Genomic DNA, 26,071 nt, shown 5'->3' on the forward strand with positions numbered 1-26,071 from the left:
TCCTCCAAAGCAGTGGGAACAGGAAGCACTGTGCCCTCACCGCCGTCGGGGCTCGCGGGCCGTCTTCGCCGCGACAGCCCAGCCCGGTAAAGAGCGGAGCCCCCTCCCTGCCCAGCCGGGACACCCCACCGAGGTCGCCAGGGCATCAGCGAGGTGAGGGGACGGGGGGGCAGGGGTCGCTTTCCTAAAGGGGGACCGGTTGGGCCCGCGGCTCTTCCCCGGGGAGCGGCCCAGCCCTGAGGGGGGGCCCTGGTCCCCGCCACCCACCCTGGGCTCGTCCACTCCAGCCAGGGGGAGCGCTGTGCCCCCCGTGGTCAGAGCCACAAAGAGGCGGGGACGGCTGTAACTGGGGACGGGACCCAGGCGGGAGGACGGGGCGCAGCTCCGGGCCTCGGTCGCTGGGTCTAGGGGCTCTCGACAAACCACACGCACTTCCTGAGCCCCCGCCACGGGGGCTGCGAGGCGTGGAGCCCGGAGGAGGCTGGAGGGCAGGCGAGACCCCCCCCCCGGAGGGGCCGGGCCGCGGGAGCGCTGGCGGGCCTCGGCTCGCCTCCCTTTTCCTGCCCGAGACCCTCCTCTCCACGCCTCTGAGGCTGGCTGTGGCGGTCTCTCCTCCCGCGGTGTGTGCGGTGAGTGTGAGCGAGAGCGGGGGTGCCTGTGGAAGGGTGAGAGGGTGCACACGTGTGTGCGTGTGTGAGAGCATTGTGTGAGCAAATGTGTGTGTTTATATAAGTATTTGAGTGTGAGGCGTGTATGTGTTGCCCGTGAGGTATGTGAGAGCGTGTTGTGTGTCAGGTGTGTGGAGGTGTGGGGGGTGTGGGTGTGCGTTGTGTGTATACTTGTGTGTGAGTGCATATGTGTACGGGCGTGTGTAGGTATGTGGGTGTGTGCAGGTGTGCGTTGTGTGTGTACTTGTGTGTGAGTGTGCGTGTGTGTATGAGGGTGTGTATGGGTGTGGGGGTGCATGTAGGTGTGCGTTGTGTGTACCTGTGTGTGAGTGTGCATGTGTGTCTGGGCATGTGTAGGTGTGCATGGTGTGTACTTATGTGTGAGTGTGCAGTGTGTATGGGGGTGTGTAGGTGGTGTGTGTGTGTGTAGGTGTGCATTATGTGTGTACTTGTGTGTGCGTGCATGTGTGTATGGGTGTGGGGGTGCATGTAGGTGTGCGTTGTGTGTACTTGTATGTGAGTGTGCATGTGTGTATGGGCGTGTGTGGGTGTATAGGTGTGCATTGTGTGTGTGCTTGCGTGTGAGTGTGCGTGTGTATATGAGTGTGTAGGTGTGTGTGGACGTGGGGGTGCAAGGGGGTGTGCACCATGTGTGCGCTTGTAAGCGTGCACGTGTGTAGGTGTGCATGGGTGTGGGGGGGTGTAGGTGTGTGTAGGTGTGCATGTGGTACGTGTGCATTTTCCTGCTGAGGGGTCCACCGCTTCTCTTGGACCGTCAGAGGTCTGCGAGCTCGGGCCGAATGCTGTGAAGGTGTCGTGTGAGAGCTGAGTTTTGGGGGACAGACATAGGTGTGTGACTAAGCCTCCCACAGCCAGGCTCCTGGGGGCCTGTCCCGAGGCCTCCTGGGAGTGGGGGGCCTGGAGCCGCGTCTGGGCCCCGGGGTCCCCCTGGATCCCGGCCGACACCGCCCTTCGGTCCCCTGGTCTCACCTCGTCCTGGCTCCCGTCCTCTTCCCCCAACCCAGGGCTGGGGTCCTGCTCTGCCGTCCCCGGCTGGGCTCCCCACCTTTGGGGGCACCTGGGACCCTGAGTGGGCGAGGAGGAGGGGCAGCCAGGGGCGGGGTGGAAGGCGGGGGGACCCCAGGTTCTGGTGGCAGCGGCCGAGCCCACACCTCAGTGCTACATCCCAGGCAGGCACAGGGTCTCCCTCTGTGGGCACCTGATGTCCAGGTGACTGAGGGTTGTGCTGACTCCAGTGGCCCATGTGGGGTTTCTGTGAGGTTAGGGATCAGCTCCGCCGGGGAGAGGACGGGGTGGGAGGGCTGGGGCGGGCTGCTCAGAATGGGAGGGGGTAGAGTAAATCATTTCCCGAAGGCTCAGCCTCTGGCCTCTGTAGCAACCTGGGTGGAGCTCCCTGCCCTACAGTCGTGGCCGTGGCCGTGGCCGTGGCCGTGGCCGGCCTGCCCTGTGCGGCAGCAGGAGGCCCAGGGCAAATTACGGTCATCACCTGGGGCTTTCACGAGAGACGGGAACACTGACCACGGGCCTTGCAGACTGTTCCGAGGATGCCGCCTGCTCTCCGGGGATGGGAAGGACCTGTGTGCACCGTGGAGGAGGCCCCCCACCCGTGACGAGGGCCACCGGTAGTTCAGACTCCAGCTGACTCCACAATCGAATGTATAATTCAAACCCCACTTCCCGGGGGGGTCAGGGAGCCAGCAGATCCCGGCTTCCGCGTGAGCCCCCGGCCCGGGTCCCCGGCGCGGCACAGACGGACAGACACGTGGCCCGTTGGGATATATCCACTTTTTCTTTTTCCACGAACCTTGAGTTGCCCTGAACAGGCGCTTGCCCACTTTCGCCGCTGTGCGGGGCCCACAGGGTGGGCTTCACGGGCCGCTGTCCAGCTGCACAGGTGGACGGGAAGCCCGGCTCTTTGGGTTGGCTACTTGGCTGCTAGCCCGCCGCACTTGGTCAAATGTTTGTCAGCCGGCTGTGACGACTGCCCACCACCTTTCTTGGGACACTTGCCTCTTTATCACTGACTTTTTAAGTTTATTTATCTTGAGAGAGAGAGAGGGAGAGAGAGAAAATCCCATGTGGGCTCCACATGGTCAGTTCAGAACCCGACGTGGGGCCTGATCTCATGAACCGTGAGATCATGACCCGTTTTGAGTCTGTCTTCTTGGTATTTCCTTCCTTAGTTTTATGCTCAGAAGGTTTCCTGACTCAGAGGTACACTCTTCTGGTTCTGTTATCATTTTATGTCCCCGAATTCCACGGAGTTTACCCAGCCTCTGGTGTGAAGGAGGCCCCTTCCTGGGGAACCCCCACTTCTGCTCATCCCCTTTGAAGGCTGGGGTGCAACCCACTCCCTGTCTCTGACTCAGCCCCGGGCCACGAGCCAGGGTCACCCTGCCCCCCCCCCCGCCCCCCAGCAGCACCGCTGCCATCTTGACCCTTCTTCCCCAAGCTGCTTGGCGATCATCATACCAAGGTCGTTGCCTTTTCCCAGGAAGCAGGTCCGATCTGTCGATTTTCGCTTTTTTGTTCGCTTTTCCCATTCATGACTTCTGCCCTCGTCTGTGTATTTCCTGCCTCCCTTACCAAAGCTTTCCTGCTCTTTCCCCCACTTCTGCGTTTCCGTCCCCGTACGTGCACCTGTCCTCACCTGCAACCAAAGCACATCGGGCATCTATTTTCACATCCCATCCTGCACAGAGGGTTTTCACCGCACAGAGGTGGAATTGCACAGAGGATGTTGTCTGCAAATATAATTTTGACTTCCTCTCTGACCTGAGAGGTGTTTATCACATTGTTTTAAAATTTCTTTTTTTAATGTCTTTTTATTTATTTATTTTTGACGTTTATTTATTTTTGAGAGAAAGAGAGAGAGAGAGAGAGAGAGAGAGAGAGAGAGCAAGAGCAGGGGAGGGGCAGAGAGAGAGGGAGACACAGAATCCGAAGCAGGCTCCAGGCTCTGAGCTGTCAGCACAGAGCTCGATGCAGGGCTCGATCCCACGAACCGTGAGATCACGTCCTGAGCCGGAGTCGGACGCTCATCCGACAGCTATCCAGGTGCCCAAAGTTTTATTTATTTAAGTAATCTCTGCAGCCAGCGTGGGGCTGGAACTCACGACCCTGAGGTCAAGAGTCGCATGCTCTCCTGACTGAGCCAGCCGGGCGCCCCTGAGCTCTTTAAAATGTCTAGTTGATACGTGGGAGGGTGTCTCGTCTTCTTCCACATGCTGAGAAACTGGCCCTTGCAATGTGTGCCGTCAGACTTCGCGGGGTGAGGTGGGCAACGGTCGACGTGCCTCGCAGACACTTTTGTAGGGCTGGGGGTCCAGGGAGCGTACAGGCCCTGCGTCCTCTGGCCTCACTGCGCTTTCTGTGCCCTGGGTCTGTCCGGAGCCTCCGTGCTCAGCAGGTGGTGGCTCCAGCCGCCCCCGCGGAAGCCAGCTTCTGTCCATTCTGTGTTTTTATAGAACGCAGAAGCGACTCCATATCCATACTCTGCCTTTTGGTTTAAGAAGGCTGGTGCCTGTTTCAGATCCCTGGTAGACATGGGCTTTTTCACCATGAAACAGCTTTGAGTCCGCAGGCTCCGGGGATGAGGACCGCATGGGGGTGGGGGGGGGGGGGCTGCCTCCCATCTTTGAACTTCCTCGCCAGAGCCTTCCCCCTCGCCCACCCTCCATCACCTGATTTGGGCCCGTAAACCCAGGTCGGTGGGTTTTCTGACCCCACAGGCCTGAGCCGTTCTGATGGCCAGTGAGCCCTGGGGACCTGGAGTGGCCTAACGTGAGGGTTTGTACTTTTGCAAAACCTTCATCTTTTGATGTGATGTGGGCCGGGAGGGAACGGTCAAGAAAGAATTCTTAAGACGTTTTCTGTGCAAGAAGGTGGTTTTATTAAAGCACGGGCACAGGACCGTGGGCAGAAAGAGGGATACTGGGGGCGTCAGGAACAATTGGTTATATACTTTTAAGTTGCGTGGGTAGAGATAGAGGAAGTTTCCGAAGGGATTTTCTTCTTCATTTTTTAAATGCTTATTTATTTTTGAGAGAGAAACAGTGTGCGAGTAGGAGAGGGGCAGGGAGAGAGGGAGACACAGAATCCGAAGCACGCTCCAGGTTCCAGGCTGTCAGCACAGAGCCCGACGGGGGGCTCGAACCCACGGACCGTGAGATCACGACCTGAGCCAAAGTCGGACGCTCAACCGACCGAGCCACACGGGCCCCCACACTTTTTTTGCCTTTTTCTCCGCCTCCTCTTTGACGGGAAACCTGATCTGACACCAGCTTACTGTCCTGAGTCAGACACTGTGCACTCCCTCGGCATGCTGCCCGAAGTTTTTTTCTTTCTAATGTTTCTGCTTTTTCTTGTCTTTTACCAAATATGGGTTGTGTTTGTGTGTGAGAGATTGGGGAGGAATGTAGCGTGTCGTTCTTCGGATGCTCCCTGCCCTCTCACCTGGCTGTTAAGGGCTTTACTCTTGCCAAAGGAGACCCTGGTCAGCTGCGTCCACTGGGTGCCTCGGGGCCCGGGTCTCTGGGTCTGGGGGGGCCGACCCTGCCCGTGACTCGGGAGTCACCACTTCCTGCAGTTTGGACCCAGGCTGTGCCAGCAGCCTCCCCGAGGGCAGAGTCCTCACAGTCGTGGAGGGCCTGGGGTAGCTCAAGCTGCCTAGACTTCAGGTTTTGCACCGGAGGGGCCGTGCTCGGGTCCGGGTCCGGGTCGGTGAGGCCTGGGGGCTGCTAGAGCAGGGTGCCCGCGCCTTAGGACTCCTGGCTGGGCCCCCCCTCCTTGCCCTGCTCAGCCGGGGCCTCCCACTTGCCCTCCAGCTCCCGAGCCAGGGTCCTGACGAGTCGGGTGCCCATGGGTGCCGGGTGCCGGGGTGCACTGGAGTGCTCTCCAAGCCTGCCCCCACCCAGAGCTGCGGTCTCACAGGAAGCCGAGGCAGTGTGCCAGGGCGGCCATCAGGGCTCGGGCACCCACACCCTGTGCTGTAGCGGGAGCCGGGCTGCAGGACTGCGCTCAGAGGGGGCCCGGTCTGTGTGGCTCCAGGATGCTGGTCTCAGGCGAGGCCTGGCCTCTGAGGGCCAGTCCTGCCTGCCGGGCAGGTGCACCGCAGCCCCGCCCCCTGAGGCCCAGGGAGGAGGGGGCTCCACCCGCCCCCACCCGCCCGAGGCTGAGAGGAGGGCTGGCTGCGGGCCAGAGCCACCCTGTGTCGGGGCACCCCGCCCACCCCGCTCCCACCCCACCAGGCTGGGGGACACGCGGGTCCTCCGTGGCCGCCCCCATCTCCTGCAGGCCAGGATCGCGTGGAGAGAGGGCAGCCACAGCCCCCACCCGGCTTCCTGTGGTCAATGTCAGGACATCACAGCCTGTGGGCCGTCTTACCTCTTACCGTAATCAAGGCTCCCTCCCTCTCTGTGGGAGGAGTGTGTCGGGAAAACGGGAACCCAGGTTTACATCCTGCCGCTGGTCTCCGTTCCCCATGCGAGGACCCCAGGAGCTCTTGTGCTGGTTGTTGTGAATGTTTGGGGTCCAGTCTGTGGCCACAGGAGAGCACGTGCCCCTTCCCCGGGGCTGTGGCACGGGCTTGCCCTGCGGGAGCGCAGGCATGGTTGGGCACTTGGGGAGGGTCTCCACCCTCCACTTGGCCTCCTGTTTAGGGGGCCGGTACCCACAGACCGAATGTGCCTGGGGCGGTGGCCAGGTCAGCCCCGGGCTGGTCTGCACCGGCGGTCAGCTGTGGAATTTTGGAGGGGCCAGATGGAAACCGGGACCGGCCTCGCCTGAGCCCCACGCACCCACAGTGGGAGACAAGGGGCTTTCTTTCGTGAACGGGCTTGGCCGCAGTGAACTGAAGACTGCTGCCTGGGCCCATGTGGCCACTGCTATGACCCAGGAAGCCACAGTGCCACGTGGCTTCTGCAATTTTGACCCTGAACAGGAAGGATGGAGTGTTCTGTTTTGACATTTCTGCGTCCTGATCATAATATTGGTGGGGACCAGGGAGCAGGGGCACCTCCAAAAAGATGGGAACTTGAGACTGGACGGGGCTAATACGCACAGGAACACCGCCACGGGAGCAGGGGAGCCCCGGCTGGTTCTCCTTCACCCAGAGCCTCTGGGTGCAGAGACACGGGTTACAGGGGTGCAAACGGGGACCTACCTACAGGCCGCATCTGAGCCCAGCAGGCAAGGCAGGGACCATGGGCCCTGGGTCAGGGCCTCTGCTGGCCCCGAGGTCACCCTCCTGGCCGGCCACCACCAGGCAGTGTCAGGGGGTGGGGAGCCCCAGGGCCTCAGAGGCCTGCCCTCGGGAGACGAGCCGGCCTTCACGTGACGTTCTGGGTGGGCTGTACTGATCTTTTAACGTTTATTCATTTTTGAGAGACAGAGTGTGAGCCGGGGAGGGGCAGAGAGAGAAGGAGACACAGAATCCGAGGCAGGCTCTAGGCACTGAACCGTCAGCACAGAGCCCGACGCGGGGCTCGAACTCACTCACAGACTGTGAGATCACGACCTGAGCCGAAGTCGGACGCCCGACCAACTGAGCCACCCAGGCGCCCCTGGATGTTTGCTTCTGGTAGAATGCGACCCCCTTCCTGCCTGCTAGCTCCCGATTCCTGGCTCCCCTACACCTTGTTTGCCTTCTTGGTCTGGTGGAAAGACCACAGCCAGCTGAGGATTTGAGACCTGGGGCATCGGTGCTTTGGGCCCAGCCAGGATCAGGCAGCCCCCAACCCGGGGCGCCTTCAGGGGAGGGTGGCATCCCGGCGAGGGAGGTGTTGCCCATCGGGCGGTGGGTTAGAAGGTGCCGGGTCTGCCTTGAGGAACCAGAACGAGAACCTGAACACCCGTCCCCAGCCTCGCCCCAACGACCTTGCATCTGGGAACATCAGGACCAGGCAGTGTCGGGGCCCTGTCCACGCCGAACGTCAGGTGCTGGGTGTTTAAGGACGGCAGGTGTGCGTCAGGAAACACAGAACGCTGGCGGCCTAGGGCTGTGGCCTCGGACAAGGCAGCAGTGGGCTCCGCAGCACCCACTTCCCCTCCCGCAGGGGCGTCTGAGCAGGGCGGCTGGCTAGGCTGGCTCCCGGCAGGTGCTCCCATCATACTGGTTCTGCAGCTGCCAGGAGGCCCCGGGCCAGCCCAGGCTCTGGTCTGAGATCGGCACTCAGTTCACTGAGGACTCGGGCACACGGTGGCCACAGCCCCCATCCACGGGTGCAGCCTCACACATGCAGTGTGCAGTGTGTGTGTGTGTGTGTGTGTGTGTGTGTGTGTGTGATGGGTGCAGCGGGGGGGGGGGGTGTCCCGGGTGTGCGCCTGCGTGCACACGTGTCCCTGGAGGGAGGCCCACTCCCTGCTCCTCCCTGGAGGCTGGTGGGCTCAGCAGTGAGCCCCACGCCGCTCAGGCCTCCTTTCCTGCTGCCAGCACAGCCCGCCTCGGGCACTCGGCCTCTCCCGGGGGCTGGCCACCCCGGGGCAGCAGGCACAGGGCCTTCGGGCGCCGCGTCTGTGGGCCAGCCAGCCGGAGAGTCTGGAGAGTGTGGGGTCCGAGGCCCCGTCACTGAGACCCCTTCCGTCCCCAGGACATGCTGTGCCAGCACTTCCCGCTCCTCACCCTGGTGGGTCTGCTCGCCCTCTGGTCCGGTGAGTTCCGCGCAGGCAGGGCCATGCGGTCCGTGCCGGGGGGGGGGGGGGGGGGGGGAAGGGGCTCGCCCCTTTCCTCCCCCCCCCCCCCCGCATCCTCCAGGGCCGAGTTCCAGCCTTGGAGGGGCAGCGCCCCTGGGAACAAGTCCCAGGGACGGGCCTCAGTCTCCCTGCACTCCCCCTCCCGCGAAGCCTGGTTTCCTCCCACCCCTCCTGGTGCTCCGGCTGCCCCTCCTCCCCCACCCACCCCCTGACCCGCACCCAGCTCCGCCGCCCCGAGTGCCCGTGGCTCCGTGTGGGGTTGGCCAGCGCAGGCCGCCGCTCACGGAGCCGCCTCATCTTGCCCCCAGCCCTCGGCCAGCAGTGTACCAAGTTCAAGGGCAGCAACTGCCGGGACTGCGTGGAGTCGGGCCCCGGCTGTGCCTGGTGCCAGAAGCTGGTAAGAGCCGCCTTAGGCTGCGCCCGCCGAGGGCCCCCACACCTGGCCTGCCTTTCCCCCCTTCCCACCCCCCCGCCGGGCGCCCTCTCTCTGCCTCTGGAGCTGCTGGCACCCAGGGGCGCCCACCCCTCTGTTTCCGGGGGGACGTGGGGGGGGGGCAGGCACAGCCCAGGGGCACGGGACTGTCAGAGGGACAGGCAGACTTGGCCGCACCCCGGGGCAGCCCCAGGGGAGGCGGACCCCTGCTCTGTGCCCCCTGCCCAGGCACGAGCCCTGACCACAGACCACAGACCACGAGGAGACACACAGGGAAGTGGACACAGCTTTCAGGGGAGAAGTTGTGGGCGGTTCTGTGTCGGGACCTTAACTCCTCCGCTGCGTTTTTTCGTTTTTATGTTTTACCCATAATAAGACCTCCAGGGCACAGTCCCTAAATTGACAGTTCCTGTCCCAGGCCCACCCTCCTCCTAGAGAGAACCCCTCCCTTGAGGGACCCTCAGCTCCTGACCACATCCTCCTCCCCTGGGACGCCCCCAGCTCCTGACCGTGCCCTCCCGCCCCGGGGGACCCCCGGATCCTGACCGTGCCCTCCCGCCCCGGGGGACCCCCGGATCCTGACCGTGCCCTCCCGCCCCGGGGGACCCCCGGATCCTGACCGTGCCCTCCCGCCCCGGGGGACCCCCGGATCCTGACCGTGCCCTCCCGCCCCGGGGGACCCCCGGATCCTGACCGTGCCCTCCCGCCCCGGGGACCCCCGGATCCTGACCGTGCCCTCCCGCCCCGGGGGACCCCGGATCCTGACCGTGCCCTCCCGCCCCGGGGGACCCCCGGATCCTGACCGTGCCCTCCCGCCCCGGGGGACCCCCGGATCCTGACCGTGCCCTCCCGCCCCGGGGACCCCCGGATCCTGACCGTGCCCTCCCGCCCCGGGGGACCCCCGGATCCTGACCATACCCTCCCACCCTGGGGCACCCTTAATTCTTCATACTTCAAGGGTCCTTAACCACAATGCGTCCCCTCAGAGTACCACAAAACACTTTTCCAAGGCTCCACACTGCCCGTGGCACCTCATCACCCCTGCACGCTCTACACAAAGTTTGCCAGTTGTTCCAATAATGCCTTCGATGGCATCTCCCTCTGTCTGTGTGGTGCCCCAGGGTCACGCTCTGCACGTAGGTGTTCTGTCCCCCTAGTCGCCTCCAATCCAGGGCGCCCCTCGCTCTGCGTCATCACGTCATTGACATTTCCCCGGAGTTCAGGGGAGCAGGTGTGTGCAAGCCCTCAGCGTGGGCTTGCCCGGCTCCCCTCCGATTGGGCCCAGAGCGTGCGTTTTGGCCGGAGCCCCGCCCGGGACTCGTGCTGTCACCGCGTCCCAACACTGGTGATGCCAGTGTGGACCGCCCAGCCGAGGGGGCGACTGCCCGGCGTCTCTGCCATGATGTCATTATTCACTCCTTGCGGTTAGTAAGTAATTGTGGGGAGATGCGCCGAGGCCAGGAAACATTCCGCTCCCCGCCAGGCTTACACCCGCTCAGGTTGGCACCCGTAGGTGATTCGGGCACGAATCACTTGTCACTTGGAGGGCTGCCAAGTGGTGGTGTCCACTTCACGGACTCCCGCAACGGCTCCTACAGTCTCTTCTCTCTCATCAGTGTAGACCCCATAGATTTTTATTTTATTCAATAGCTTTACAATCTATCGCCGTCATTCTGAGGCTCAAATGGTTTCACATTTGGCCACTGGGACCCTTCCCACCCCCACCCCCCCACCCCCCGCCGCCAGCCTGTGCCCTCATCACTTTTTTTGAGCACTTTCTTACTCCAGAACAACCAGACGCTCCAGGCCCAGCCGCACTCTCCTGGCCCCAAGGGTGGGATCAGACATTGCTCTGAAGGTTCTGGTTCCCTTTCTCGAGAAGCCTGCCTCCGGATAGCTGCAGTACACGTCCTCCTTTTCTCAACCCTACGAGGCGGGGGCAGCGGCTTCCGAGTTGCCAGCCCGCACCCCGGCCACCAGCAGCCTACAGAGAAGTGGGGTGTGGTGGGGTCTCTCTGCTCGGATGCGGCACGGCCACAGCCCGGGGGGGAAACCTCTGCCAGCCACTTAGATTTCTCCCTTCCCTTTCGTGGGCTCGTTCCGTTCCTTGGGGATAGAGCTGGCCTCGCTTCCTTCCACGGGGATCCCGTTTGGGACTCTGTCTGTTCCTGTGGATTTCGCTTTATGTCTCAAGTACTTCACGCACCGACAGAGCTCCAAAGGGACAGACAGGCAGCCCAGGAAGCGCCAGCCCTCGTGGCCCCTCCGTGGCCCCGGCTGTACCGGGCCGGCCTCCTGCGTGGCCGCCTTACCCTTCCTGAGCCTCCTTCTGTGAAAGGAGCAGAGAGCCGCACACCTGTCTTTAGCGTGTCCTCCCTTGGTGCCACCGAACGCGGGCCCTTCTCCTGCCCCGTGCTGTCAGAACCCAGGGGTCTTCGTGGGGTCGTGAGGACACTGCCCTGGACCCAGGGCTCCCCGGGTGCCACGTGCCTTTTCTCAGGGCAGAGCCTCCGATGAAGGCTGCTGAAGGGCGTGGACACCCCTGCCGGGTGCTCCCGGCTCTGGGGCTGCTGAGGGACCCCGCCATGGGCCAGCCCGGGGCTGGAGACATCGGTCCTTCCGTCATCTCTGCTGCCGGAGGCAGTGGAGGGCAGACGGCTGGTTCCCAGACCGGGGGGACCTAGGAGCCCCACGGAGGGGCCACTGGAAGGCAGGTGTCTTCCCGGCTGCCCAGCCTCCCGCCCGCCCCACCCCCACAAGGACACCTGTCTTGAATCCCAGGTGGGAATAAGGTGGGTCAGCCTCCTCGAGTGACCCCGAGGGCCAGTCTCATGCAGCACCCACAGTGTGGCCCCCACATTTTCTCCACCCTCCTCCTGACTCCTGACCCCCGATCCCACCCCCAGAACTTCACTGGGCTGGGGGAGCCAGACTCCGTTCGCTGTGACACCCGGGAGCAGCTGCTATTGAAGGGATGTGCAGCCGACGACATCATAGACCCCAGGAGCCTGGCCGAGACCCACGACGACCAGGAGGGCGTCCAGAAGCAGCTGTCCCCACAGAAAGTGACACTCTACCTGAGACCAGGTAGGCGTGGCCTCGGCCACAGACGAGGAGCATGCGTGTCGGTTGCTCTGGGTGCCAGGGCTGACCGATGGCACAAGTGTCCATGTGCCAGGTCGGACAGCAAGGTGGGCAGGAATCCAAGGACGGTTGGAAACCCCAAGGATGGAGTCTGAGCACCCCTGTGGCCCCGTCCCCTCTGCCTGCAGGAGGGCGCCCCCACACCCACCACCCGTGGCTATGTGCCTCTGCTCTGCGTCCTTTCCAAAAGGGAGAAGCAACCATCTGGGAAACACTCTTCTGTCCCACTCTCAGAATGCCAGGTGCTCTTGGCAGAGCAAAGGCTCTGATAAGTCCTGTAGCCAAGGAACTCGAATGACTGTTTAAATCAGTGTTGCTCAAACTGACTTGACCGCAGAACCCTGCCAGTGCCCTAAGAAGTGCCCTTTGGGAAGGTGGCTGTGGTGGAAGGAGCAGGACCATGCAGTGGACAGGCCAGGGCAGGACGGGGTGGAGTCTGTCCCTCAGCCTCACCTCCGTGATGGCAGTCCTGCAGGGAGCTGGGGGCTGGAAACGGGACAGAGAGACAACTCAGTCACGCCGTCCCTGATCTTTGGCGATTTATTGAGCATCTGCTATGTGACGGGGCGCCCTAGGTCTGGGACAAATAAGCCAGCAATCACATGAGAACGTGTTGTGACTCAGACAGGGGCCAGAGGGGACGTGATCGGGAAGGGGGCCTGCACCGGGATGGCTGGGTTTGCCCCATGCTGGGGGCACAGAGCGTGGCTTGCAGGGACAGCCAAGTAGACGTGTACCTCGACAGCGCCTGACGAACGAGCGCTCAGCGGTGTGCGTGGTCCAAATGCTCCATCTAGCTGGGCGCCCTGTGACTCGTCCACGGGCCACGGAGAAGGGGGCTATAGTGAACATTTCGGGACCTGTGGGGGGCAGGTCAGTGCCCCTGAGATGCCTTCTCTCTGCCCCGTCCCTACCGACAGGTCAGGCGGCTGCCTTCAACGTGACCTTCCGGCGGGCCAAGGGCTACCCCATCGACCTGTACTACCTGATGGACCTCTCCTACTCCATGCTGGACGACCTCATCAACGTCAAGAAGCTGGGGGGTGATCTGCTCCGGGCTCTCAACGAAATCACCGAGTCGGGCCGCATCGGTGAGGCTCCCCCCCTCAGTCCTGGCCGGCCCTGCTGCCCCGGGCCTCTGCCAGGCAGGGCACTGGGGGGGGGGGGGCTTGCCAGGGCCCCACGCAGGCCCCCCGGGCGCTGTCAACGCCATCCAGCCCTCCACCTCCTCTCCTTCCTTCTCCTTTGTTTTCTGATATGTTCAAAAAACAAACCCTCTACCGTGCTACTCATTAAAAAAACAAATAGTCAGCAGAGTAGGCCGGGGCCGCACAGCAGTCACGCCGGCAAAGACAGAAGCCGGCAAACCGGCAGCGTCCTGACCTGCGCCGACTCACTTGCCACGTGCGAGTCTCGGGCACACACGTGCGTAAGGCAAAGGGGACGCCTGACTCCCCCGTCTGCCTCCTCCCGAGCCGTGTGCAGGGACGCACGGGCACACCCTCCATCCGTGCACATGCGCTCACACGCCGTGCGTGCACGTGCTCACACTCGTACACGATCACACTCGTGCACACGTGCCCTGCTGCGCAGTAGGAAAACAGAGGCTCCAGGGCGGGCTTCCTGCCCACCCCACTCGTCCCGCCCACCCCTCAGGCTTCGGGTCCTTCGTGGACAAGACGGTGCTCCCCTTCGTGAACACGCACCCCGAGAAGCTGAAGAACCCGTGCCCCAACAAAGAGAAGGAGTGCCAGGCGCCGTTCGCCTTCAGGCACGTGCTGAAGCTCACCAACAACTCCCACCAGTTCCAGACCGAGGTGGGGAAGCAGCTCATTTCCGGAAACCTGGACGCCCCCGAGGGCGGTCTGGACGCCATGATGCAGGTCGCCGCTTGCCAGGTGAGGCCCCGCCCAGCCCGGGTCCCCACACCCCTTCCAGGGGAGGCCCCTTCCACCCCGGGTCCCCAGACCAACCCCAAAGGGAGACCCCCCCCCCCAGCCCCCGTCCCCAGACCCTCACCAAGGGAGGCCCCGCCCAGCCCGTGTCCCCAGAGCCCACCCAAGGGGAGGCCCCGCCCAGCCCTGGTCCCCAGAACCCCCCAAGGGGAGGCCCCGCCCAGCCCTGGTCCCCAGAACCCCCCAAGGGGAGGCCCCGTCCAGCCCTGGTCCCCAGAACCCCCCAAGGGGAGGCCCAGTCCAGATCCCCAGGCCCCACCCAAAGGGAGGCCCTGCCCAGACCGGGTCCCCAGAGCCCACCCAAGGGGAGGCCCCGCCCAGCCCAAGCCCCCAGACCCTCCAAGGTGAGGCCCCGCCCAGCCCCGGTCCCCAGAACTCCCCAAGGAGAGGCCCCGCCCAGCCCCGGTCCCCATACCCACCAAGGTGAGGCCCCGCCCATCCCTGGTCCCCAGAACCCCCCAAGGGGAGGCCCGTCCAGATCCCCAGACCCCACCCAAAGGGAGGCCCCGCCCAGACCGAGTCCCCAGACCTCCCAGGGGGAGGCCCCGCCCAGCCCTGGTTCCCAGAACCCCCCAAGGGGAGGCCCCGTCCAGCCCCGGTTCCCAGACTCCACCCAAGGGGAAGCCCCGCCCCGGTCCCCAGACCCCACCCAAGGGGAGGCCCCGACCAGCCTTGCTCCCCAGAACGCCCCCAAACCCAGGGAGAGGGAGCGTCCCCTGCCAGGCGTCCCCAGGCATGTGCGCTAAGTGGCCGTGTCTGCCGCCCCTGGCCCCAGCAGGCCTCCCCCTGCCCCCTGCTGACCCTGGCCTTCCCGCCCGCTGGTCATGATGTAAATGCACGACTTGACTCGGACGATTCCAATCTCCCAGTGTCTCCTGCTGCACCCCAGACGCACATTTCCATTTCCGCGTGCTGTCCCGTGGACGACACGGGCCGCTAACGTCCCCGGGCTTGCCCTGTCCCTTTGCGTGTCCTCAGGTTCTGTCATCTTTTGTGTCTGCCACGTTTTTACACGGTAGTAAACGTTTCCGTGAGTGTCTTCTTTCCTTCTGTGGGGTATTTCCCAGTCCCTGGTCGGAACCCCCAGCGCGGCCTGTGCGTGGGCGCGGCCATCGGGAGGTTGTCCCGCAGACACCTCAGGAGCAGGCCACGGTGCTAGAATCCGGCCTGGACACGGGGACCCCGAGCCCCGCGGCCGGTCCCGGCGGAGGTGCTGTATGAGAGGGGCCGCCTGGCTCCAGCCCCCACGCCGCGCTCTGCCCACTGGGGAAACCGAGGCCGCTGACTCTGCTGTGTTCTCAGGAGGAAATCGGCTGGCGCAATGTCACCCGGCTGCTGGTGTTCGCCACGGACGACGGCTTCCACTTTGCGGGTGACGGGAAGCTGGGCGCCATCCTGACCCCCAATGACGGCCGCTGTCACCTGGAAGACAACATGTACAAAAGGAGCAATGAATTTGTAGGTGGCCTTCCGGTCCTGGGAGGGAGTGGGTGGCACGGGGGCGGGGGGGGGGGGGAGGGGGGGGTTGGGAGGGAAGGCCCACCTGGGCTCCGCCCCAGGGGAGCAAGGAGGCAGCGCTAGGGGTCCAGGGGGCTGGCGCAAGGGGGCCACACCTCAGGCGGGCACAGCTCCTCGTGGGGCACGCCGCCCCTCAGCATGGAGAAGCTGGGCATCCTCTGGTCTGGAAAGGTCAGCACCCGTCACAGGAAGTTGCCCTCACCTGCAGTGGATCGAACTGCACCGTGGAATCGTCCGGGGGTGGGAGGCTGGGCCTCTGGGCCCCAGGTGGGAGTGGCCGGATAGCCTGGTGGTGTGTCCCTGAACCCCGGGACCGGCTGACCAGGCGTCTGTCTCCCCACCAGGACTACCCGTCGGTGGGCCAGCTGGCTCACAAACTGGCTGAAAGTAACATCCAGCCCATCTTCGCGGTGACCAGGAGAATGGTGAAAACCTATGAGGTCGGTGGCATCGGGTCCTGAGCAGCAGGGCGGGCACGGGCATGTCAGTGGTGCTGGCACCCTGCGTCTCTACGGGCTGAGCTGCGCCTGGGCGGGCGACGGGCGACGGCAGGCGGGGGCGCCCACTCTGGGCTCTGTGCGGTTGGAGGAAGGAAGAAGGATGTTCTCTGTGGGTGAAATCCAGTCACCATGTTTCCATTTTTGCTACAACGTAGAAAGTCTTTCTGCAGATCAGAGGCTTCCTTCTTGTTTTATGTCCCAACACGTGCGGTTCACGCGTTTATCAGGCACATATGGGCAAGTGCAGGACCTCAGGCCGGCGGCATTTCACCAGGAAGCACCCCCGGATACCCTGCAGAGCCCTGGGCCCCCGCCAGAGCTGCCCCGCCACTCAGAAGCCAACTCTCTCACACACTGACACTTCCTTCTCTGCTTTGGGAACCCTGGGTCTGTCCTGATTTCACGGAATTACTGTTCTTGTTCCATCCTTCTAGAACATGGGGAACTTTCTGTTCCTGGGGCAGTTTCTCTTCCGTCCTTCCTGCCCTCGGTCCGGCACCGTGTTTGTTTTGCGTGTGCACACAGCCGGCTTGAGGCGGGTTGGCCTCCTCTCAGCTCTGCTGGGCTGGGAGAGCACCTGCCAGCCCCTCCCCCTCCGTGGGAGGCGTGGGGCGCCGGGGAGGGGGCGTCGCAGAGTCAGCAGCTCCTGCTGTCAGTTCTCCAGACTCCAAAGGAGGACAGGACCCTGCAGGGGACGCAGAGGAGGGGGAGGGGCAGGTGTCTAGGAGCCGTCCTGGGGCAGGCGGGCAGCGGAAGCCTGCCCGACCACAGGGACAGTGGCTCAGCGCAGGGCCGGGGGCTTCGTAACAGAAGACTGCCCACCTGTGCTGGCTGCGTGAACATGGGCAGGTCGGGACCTGGAGGCCGTTCTACCAGACGTAGCAGGTCCCAGTAATTTGCTATTGGGACAGGACAGCGTGGTGATGGGGTAGAAGCTGAAGCAGGAGATTTGAATCCCAAACCCACTAGCATGAACAGTGCCCTGGCAGATCTGAGCCTGTTTCCTGACCCCGACTCATGGGGCTCTGGGTGAGGGACATCGAGGTGACCCAGAGCCTGTGAGGAGAGCACTTGTTGCACTGTCCTTGGTACACCTGCATCAGAGTGGAGGCAGGTCAGAGGACAGGAGCCCGGCTTCCCGGAGTCACGGTGGGGTCCCGCCCCGGGGGGGAAGGGGAGAGGGCAGCAGAGGCCAGAGGGCGTTGGTGGCCAGGCCGTGACAGTCCTTGTGGACTCCGTGGAGGTGACTGGAGTCTCTCCGGGGAGTTACGGGAGGGCGTTGGGTCAGAGAAGTGACTCAACCATCGGTTCTGTAAGTGAGCCATGATGCAACCTTCCGGGAGAGGTAGTGTGAGGGTAAGGAGGGAACACAGAGCTGTCCGGGCGGTCCAGGTACGCCACACTGCCACGTGCAGGTGCCACGGGACCAGCTGACCCGGGTCCTACTGGAGCCGATTATTACAGTCCTGCTTAACAGTCTTTTTTTTAAAAAAATGTTTAAGTTCATTTATGTATTTTGAGAGAGAGAGAGACAGAGAGAGCATGAGTAGGGGAGGGGCAGCGAGGGAGAGGATCCCAAGCAGGCTCCACGCTGTCAGCGCAGAGCCTAAAAAGGGGCCCGAACTCACGAACCGCGAGATCATGACCTGAGCCGAAGTCGGACACTTAACCGACTGTGCCACCCAGGCGCCCACACAGTCGTTATTAAAATTAAATTATATCAACACATTAAAATGCTCAGAACTGATCCCATCCTGGTGGTTTTGGCACGTCCTACGACTCTATGCCCTTGGTTGTTTGCACCTGATACAGCCGCATGGTGGGGACACTCTCACGGCGGTGAGGCGCGCTCTTCCCAGCTCTGTGTTCAGTGACGTCACAAGCTTGAGCTCGGCCGAGGGGGCGTGTTTACAGCGAGGAAATCGGCAAGTGCTCAGCTTCTGAGCCACTGACCACACGCTGTCTTAACTGAACGCGATAAGATATCTGGTGGGGGACTCTCTGGGCCATTTTATGACCAAGAAGGAAACTGGGGTGTTACGGAACCATGGGCTCCCGTGGCCCCAGGGCTGCAGCTGTGACCGTGTGGTCTGTTTACCTAACAGAAACTCACCGAGGTCATCCCCAAGTCAGCGGTGGGGGAGCTGTCAGAGGATTCCAGCAACGTGGTGCAGCTCATTAAGAACGCCTACAATGTGAGTCCCCCTGGCACTCAGCCGGGGTCCCTGGGGCTGTCGCAGGCACCCCGCCCTCCCTGCTGCAGGTCAACAGAAGGGTGGGCCCGACAGAAGTGCCCTGCCCCCTGGGGCCACCGTCAGGCCTCCTGGGCAACGGAGCCTGGCTCTTCCCGAAGGGCAGCCGTGCCCTCCCTGGGGATGGAGCGGCTCGTCCCATGCCCGAACCTCGCCTCCCCGATACGGAGCCCCCTTGTAGGCCAAAGTTCCTGGTGGCGAGAGCACCCGATGAGGGTGTCGAGTTACAGCCCTGTCGAGGGGGTTCTGTGTGCTCCATGTACCCTTGCAGAGCCCCTAACCCCCAGAGCAGTACCTCTTGAGCACCAGCCGCTGCCCAGTGTTTCTGTCTACACACCGATGGCACGGTCACCTGTCCCCGCTCACTCACTCTGACTCTGTTCCTCTCTCTCCCTCTCTGTCCCTGTCTGTCTCCCACTCCCTTAAATGGGTTTTCCAGCTCCTACCCTGTGCCAGGCACTGGGCACTCAGTGGTGGGCGGGACTGTCAAGTCCCCGTTCTCATGGCTGCGTCTGTCCCCATCTGTGCCCTCCTGGCCTCTCGAGGGGCCATGGCGTTGGTAACCTTGTTCGCACCTGCACGGGGCACAGGACCTAGCGCCTCCCCAGCTCTCAGCGGGCATGTGGGGGGAGGAGGGAGGGGTGAGAAATGGAGAGGCCTCAGAGCCATTGGCCAGGAAGGGCCCGGGGACAGCGGGAGGAAGCTCCCTAATCTGTAGCCGTTTTTTGCCGGCAGAAACTCTCCTCCAGGGTCTTTCTGGACCACAACACTGTCCCCAACACCCTGAAAATCACCTATGACTCCTTCTGCAGTAATGGAGTATCACAGGTGGACCAGCCCAGAGGGGACTGTGACGGAGTCCAGATCAACGTCCCGGTGAGGCCCCATTCCGACTGTCGGGAAGGTTCTCTCCCAGGCACAGCTAGGAGTGCACCCAGGCACACGGGGCAAGCACAGGGACAAGCAGGGGGTATCACCCTCAGCACACTGCTCAACACAGGGCTCCCGGGTGCAGGAGGACAGAGGGGATGGCAGCGCCCCCTGGGGCAAGATGCTGGGCAGTGTGTCCAGCAAGGAGCAGAGTCCTTTCCACACACCTCAAGTCTGGTCCGGTTTCCTGATTTGTGTACGTGTGTGTGTGTGCGTGTGTATATGCGTGTGGTGTGTGTATATATGTGTGCTGTGTGTTTTGCAAAGATACTAAAGCATGGGCCACACAGATGATTAGATAAAGACATTGATATTTAAGTTATTTCCATAATATTTTGAATTTATTATGACCATGAGAATTAAATTTTCCCTTTTTCTGGCTGTGAACTAATATTCAGCAAAACACCGCTTTTATTGCAGTTTTAAATGTGACATTGGAATTCCTTCAGATATGTTACTCGCTAAATGTCACACATAAATTTTTACTGAAGTATCTCCCCTCACACTGGGTGGACCCACACAGGGATTTATTCAATCTTATGATTGGTGATTGCTTCTTATATATTTTTCCTGATATTTCTGCTCTACCTTCGTGGCCCCAGTGGCAATTCATTTAAGTTGGTCTGGGCCGTGCCTTGCTTTTGACAAGCCGGTGCCCCCCTGAGCTCTGTGCTGACTGCCCGCGCAGGGAGGGTGGTGGGGCTTTGTGCTGTCGTACCCGGTTCCTGTGGGGCCTGTATTCGGGGTCAGAGCACAAGTCCATACCCAGGATCTAGGGCCTCCTGTGGGATTCTGGCATCCTAGCATACCAGACATAAGGAGAAAATACACGTCCTTTTAAGTCATGTAATCTCCTTATTAACACGTGTGTGATAAAAAAATTCTAGAGAGCCCCCCCCTCGCCCCAGCCCGAGTCCAAGCAGGAAGGGATGGGCGCGGGGTGGGGGGGTGGGGGGCCTCGGGTGAAGGAATGGGCGGGGCTAGGGTGAAGAGATGGGCGGGGCTCGGGTGAAGGGATGCGAGGAGCTCGGGTTAAGGGATGGGCGCCGGGATCCGGACTGGCTGGCGGGGCTCTGGTGGGCCTGTTGCCCCCACGTTCTGGCACCGCGGACACCGGCTCTCCCCACGCCCTTCTCTCTTTTCTCATGTCAAGTCCCAAGTCCTGGAGAATCGCAAGGTGTCTCGTGTTCTTCCCTCTTCCGTCCTCTGGCTCCGGGGCCTCTGCAAGGGCCCCTGCAAGGGCTGGTACTCTCCAGGCCTGGGACCAAGCACACACCCCTTGCCTGCTCGGGCCTGGCCCCGGGACAAACCCCTACGTCCAGGCGAGGGCGAGGACACGGGAGCGGGGTGGGAGCCTGCTGTCCCGGCCTTGCCTGAGCCCTGCTCTTCTCCACCACAGATCACCTTCCAGGTGAAGGTCACGGCCACAGAGTGCATCCACGAGCAGTCCTTTGTCATCCGGGCCCTGGGCTTCACGGACACGGTGACCGTTCACGTCCTTCCCCAGTGCGAGTGCCAGTGCAGGGACATGAGCCAGAACCGCGGCCTCTGTGGTGACAAGGGCTCCATGGAGTGCGGCATCTGCAGGTGAAGTGGTGCGGGCAGGTGTGGGGCCGGTGTGGCCCAGGGCCGCAGCTCTGGGAGAAGGGGGCCTGACCCGGGGCCCCTCCCGCTGCAGGTGCGACGCCGGCTACATCGGGAAGAACTGTGAATGCCAGACGCAGGGCCGGAGCAGTCAGGAGCTGGAGGGCAGCTGCCGGAGGGACAACAACTCCCTCATCTGCTCGGGGCTGGGGGACTGCCTGTGCGGGCAGTGCGTGTGCCACCAGAGCGACGTCCCCAACAAGAGTATCTTCGGGCGCTTCTGCGAGTGCGACAACGTCAACTGCGAGCGCTATGATGGCCTGGTCTGCGGGGGCAAGGGTGAGCAGGGGTGAGGGAGAGCTGGGGTGAGGGGGAGCGGGGACGCGGACGGAGGGACGGGTGGACCCGGGTAGAGCCAGGTAAGCGGGGCTGAGGATGGGAGGGGGGAAGGGGGGAGGGACGGACCCGGGTGGACCCGGGTGAGCGGGGGGCGTGGACGGGAGGACCCAGTGAGCCCGATGCAGCCGCATGGGGCTAAGCAGGTACAGACAAACAGGCGGACGGACGGATGGACGGGTGCGGGCCGGATGGGCGGGGCCGAGTCTCGGCTGCCGTCCTGCAGAGCGGGGCACCTGTTCCTGCGGCAAGTGCTCCTGCAACCCGGGCTTCGAGGGCTCCGCGTGCCAGTGTGACAGGTCCACCCGGGGCTGCCTGAACCCCGACGGCTTTGAGTGCAACGGGCGCGGCCGCTGTGTCTGCAACGTGTGTGAGTGTGACACCGGCTACCAGCCGCCCCTGTGCCTGGAGTGCCTGGGCTGCCCGTCGCCCTGCGGCCGCTACTTGTGAGTGCCCCGCCCCGCCCGCCCGCACCCATGCTGCTCTCCAGCTCCCGGGTCCCCGCAGCTCTGCCCCCGGACTCCTCCGGGAGCCCCTTCCTCCTCCCCGAAGCCTTCGCCCGCGTCACCCCACCCGGGAGCCCTCCTGGCGCCTGAGACCCCGTGCACCTGCGCTCAGCCCCACGCTCCTCTCCTGCGCAGGTTGTGCGCCCAGTGCCTGAAATTTGACCCGAGCCACTCGGGGAGTAACTGTACCTCGGTGTGCGGTAATGTGGGCCCGCTGAGCAAGCCCCCGGAAAAGGGGCGCACGTGCAAGGAGCGGGACGTGGACGGCTGCTGGATCACCTACACGCTGCGGCAGCGGGTTGGCAGGGACAGCTATGACATTTACGTGGATGACAGCCGAGGTGAGACTTCCGGGGTGGCCCCAATGTCTCCCCGCTTAGAAGGCCGGCCTGGGGGTTGGCGAGTTGTCCACAGCTGTGGTCCTCCTGGACCGGCCCCTCCCTGCCTCACCGGTGACACCTGAGAGGCCGTGCTCCGAGCCAGGGGACGGTTCTCAGGCTGGTTACCTCCTACTTGACAGCTGACTGGGGCTTGGAGCTGTGGGTCCCGAGAACTGGGCGAGGGACAGCTGTGTGAGGACCCCTGCGGGCTTTTGGAGATCCCCGCGCTGAGATCTCAGCCCTGGAGGGGGTCAGCTTTCTAAATGCTGCCTGCAGTCTGTCGCTGCAGCCCAGGGCCGTCCCTGGCCCAGTAATGGCTAAGGACACGAGGACGCCAGTCCTGTTCTTGTGGGGTCTCACCTTCCAAGGGGATGGAGACACGCTGGGTCAACACCTGAAATGCCAGTACCCGAGACAGCGCAGGACTGTGGTCAGGGTCAAGAGGTGCAAAGACGGGAGGGGGGCGGTGCCCCAGAGGTCAGAGGTCAGAAGGTCTCTGGGAAGAGGACCCTCGCAGCTGAGACCGCAGGATGAGGGCAGCCACACAAAGCGAAGTGAAGGCTGGGGGGTCAGAGGCCCTTGGCGCTGGGTCTTTACGGGCCCCGGTGAGTCCTGGGAGGCATTTGGGTCTCTCTCCAAACATACCAAGAGGCTGTTGGCAGTTTTCAGAAGAGTGAGGGACAACTCTGAGCTGCATTTTCGGACGTGGACCCACAAAGGGCCTCTGCGTGACGCAGGCACCGAGGCACTGACAAGGCTAGGTGTGGAGGTGGCGGGGGCGTGGGGACAGAGCCTGCGCTTGAGTGGAGCATGGGGACGGGGTCGGGAGCAGCGGATGGTGTGTAGGGGTCGGGTCGGGTTTTAGGGGGCACACGTTGGGTGACGGTGACAAAGCACGTGTGGGTGTTGGGACTTAGGGACACCGATGCCCCTTGGGGTACATTCTGGGGTGGCCCCCAGGGGCATTCAGGGCACACAGACGCTCAGCACCCCACTCCTTTCCTACTCAGAGAGGTTGAGGGGACGGACAGAGGCTGGGGGGCCGAGGCGCTCAGGCGAATGCAGCAGGTGTGGGCAAGCCATCCGCCAGTGCCCAAGTGGGACTGAGACCCGCACCCAGCTCCCCTCCCCGCGGTGGGAACCCCAGAGGGGCAGGTGGGGCTCAGGCCCTCTGTGTGGCCTGGAGCTCACGGCCTGAGTCTGGGGCTGCAGGTTCCGGCCTGCCAGGGTGGACACCTCTCGCCAGGTTTCTTTGACGGGCAGATTTCGGTCACACGTGGTTTTGTGCACCCTTGGCCAAGTTGTTTAACCTCTGTAGGACGCCGAGGCCCGCTAGAAAGGTCAGGATGATGGAGCGCATGAAAACACGGGCACCCAGGGTCAGGCAAATAAGGGCCCTGTTCCCTGGGTCAGGGGCTGAGGCCCGACACACTGCAGCCCAGAGCCCTGGAGGAGGAGGGTGGGGGCCCCAGGACGCCGCCATTGGTTTCCTCAGGAATGCTTTCACTAGGCGAGTCCTCATCCCTCACCCCTGCTACCAGGTGTGTCGGGGGCCTCGGGCACCGCACCTGCCTGAGTACTGACTCAGTCTCAGTAGGTTCTGGTGACGGGGCCACCGGCTGTCCATGGTGGCAGCTGGCTCAGGAGGCTGGTGTCCTGTCCAGGCTGCCCTGGCTACTGGCGTCCTGGCCCCACTTTCTTCCCGTGTAAACGAGGGGCCTTTAAGTTTCATCCGGAACCGCAGGGCCTGGTCTGTGCCCTGCCCTGCCCCTTCCCTGGCCGGGGCCTGGGGCTGTGGTTCACTCCCCCACCTGTTGCCTTGATGGTGAGCCCAGTGGTGGGAAAGCTGTGTCCCCCTAAGCACTGGACTGTGTCCTGGGGCAGGGCACACGTGGGGCCCGAAACACTCATGAGTGCGTACTTCTCCCTTGCCTCAGAGTGTGCGGCGGGCCCCCAAGTTGCCCCCATCGTGGGGGGCATCGTGGCGGGGGTCGTACTCATCGGCATCCTCCTGCTGGGCATCTGGAAGGTTCTGACCCACGTGAGTGACCTCAGGGAGTACAGGCGATTTGAGAAGGAGAAGCTCAAGTCCCAGTGGAACAATGTGAGTGGCTGTCCTGGGGGTCAGGCCCCCCCCCCCGCCCCTGTGACCCCCGCCTCTGTGACTTCTGTCCACCTGTCCCCGAAGCTCATCCTTAGAGCTGGGACTGTGGGAAGGCCACCCCCACTCCTGGCTCCTTCTTGTCCTGCACTGATGAGTCGCGTCGCTTTTCCCACCAGGACAACCCCCTTTTCAAGAGCGCCACCACGACAGTCATGAACCCAAAGTTTGCTGAGAGTTAAGAGCACTTGGTGAAGACAATGGTGTCTGAACCGACCGGATGGGACCACCCCCGAATCACATCTCCTCCATCGGGTCCTCCACGGACACAGCTTACGACGCTTGAACATTTCACCCATTAACCAAAAATCCACTGTTTTTTTCTGCTCTCAGAACAATAGATATGGCCAGGTGACAACAGGGACCCATCAGAAGGAACAGCCTCCCCCTTCTGATGTGTCTGACCTTTTCCGTAGAGACGTGAAGAAGGAATTGCTTGGGTCTTTCAAGGTTAGATGCGTTTTCCCGCATAAAAGAGTGGTGGGCTCATTAAAGGCAGCACAAATTTATTTATACTTGAACTTCTCAGGGTATAAGGTTCCATCCCATTGAGTATACTGTTTTTCAGTCACGCGTGTAGAAACAATTAATAAAACTTCAGAAGAGGCTGTCTGTGGGCTCTGCACGCTTAGAGGACACGAGTCGACTGTGGGCCGTGCCGTGGGGGTCTGTTCTCTTTCCTCCTTCCTCACCTGCTGGCCTGTGTCCATGGCCCTCTCTGCCCCCGTCCCTGCCCCACCTCCTAAGCCTTCAGGGGCCGTGTGGGGAGCTGGGAGATGAGCTTCTCACCACCCCCCCCCCACCCAGCCATCTGCACCTGCTCCTGGGGGTGGGGCAGCAGAAGGCAAGCCGAGAGGAGCGTTTGTGTCTCACGGGCTGGACAGGGCTGACCTGGAAGTCCTGCCCGCCCAGCGCCGCACGACCGAGTGAAACGGCCCGGTGTCGCGGGATCGCTGTGCGTGTCGGTACCCAGCGGTGGTGCCCTGGACACGCGAGTTCCCGCCAGTTGGCACAGGTCGGCAGGCTGGGTGTGGGCCAGGGTCGGAGCGGCGTAGGACACAGAGCTTAGAGCAAGGCTTAAAGACGTGAAGCCGAGCCCCTCGCACTCTGACCTTCGGCTGCCAGCAATCCTCGCTGCTGGTGGTTCCTTCTGCCCCTCCCCCTCTCCCGCCAGGGCGTGGGCGCCACGCCGGGCCGCTCCAGCACCTCCTGCCCGTTCGTGCCTCCGGGCCTCATGCCAGCCCCGGCGACAGCCGTCCTCCTCCTCCGGGGCGCACGCCTCCCCTTCCCCGGGCCGCCCCTGACGGCCCACCCCATCCAGGTCCCCTAGAAATCGGCCAGGATCGCGTGTCCCACTCCAGACCGGCCCTGTTCACACGGCGCATTTGAAACAGAATAGCAAAGTCGCCTTTTCCCACGTGAGGGGCGCCACATCCTTCCGGGCCTAGGAAAAAAGAGCCAGGATTGATTCTACTCCTCCGAACTGTTAAAAATCCAGTTGAACAAAATGGAATCGTGGTCACCCCCGGGCTCCCCGCCCTATGAATGTTGGTGGCCCAGCCTGCCCAGTCGCTGTGACCTCAACGGCGCCCCTGTGTGAGTCGAGCCCATCTCACACGCGGCCTGCCTGCCCAAGGTCCTTCCTCTCAAGCCCAGTCACATCCGAGGCACGTCGGGCATCTTTCCACCAAACTGCTCTCCTTCCTCGGGGTCCCTTCCCTGTGCACTGTGTCCACACACGCTGGGTGGCAACCTCACTTCCTCTTCTTACAACCAGGGCTGGAATTCTCTCATGGTGCCCTGTGTCCCCTCCATCCCCAGACCTCCAGCTGGGGTTCCCACTCACTCTAAAGGTACACACCTGTCTGTGGGAAAAATGGTCGAGAAATAACTTCCAGGGGCGCCCGGGTGGCTCAGTCAGTTAAGCATCC

The 26,071-nt window shown here is 62.7% G+C and overlaps 1 protein-coding gene across 1 annotated transcript; it reads left to right on the plus strand.

The window, feature by feature from the left end:
* ITGB2 (integrin subunit beta 2) lies at positions 1-24,748 on the plus strand. Its single transcript, XM_042998936.1, has 16 exons — positions 1-153; positions 8,279-8,339; positions 8,690-8,778; positions 11,721-11,901; positions 12,879-13,049; positions 13,615-13,856; positions 15,216-15,371; positions 15,776-15,871; positions 18,037-18,126; positions 18,919-19,059; positions 20,513-20,700; positions 20,792-21,036; positions 21,320-21,539; positions 21,735-21,940; positions 23,917-24,083; positions 24,260-24,748. The coding sequence occupies exons 2-16, from the start codon at positions 8,282-8,284 to the stop codon at positions 24,320-24,322; spliced, it is 2,313 nt and encodes a 770-aa protein (XP_042854870.1). The 5' UTR covers positions 1-153; positions 8,279-8,281; the 3' UTR covers positions 24,323-24,748.
* Positions 24,749-26,071: the final 1,323 nt, after the last annotated feature.

The sequence above is a fragment of the Panthera tigris genome, chromosome C2 (genome assembly GCF_018350195.1).
Source record: "Panthera tigris isolate Pti1 chromosome C2, P.tigris_Pti1_mat1.1, whole genome shotgun sequence".
Taxonomy (NCBI): domain Eukaryota; kingdom Metazoa; phylum Chordata; class Mammalia; order Carnivora; family Felidae; genus Panthera; species Panthera tigris.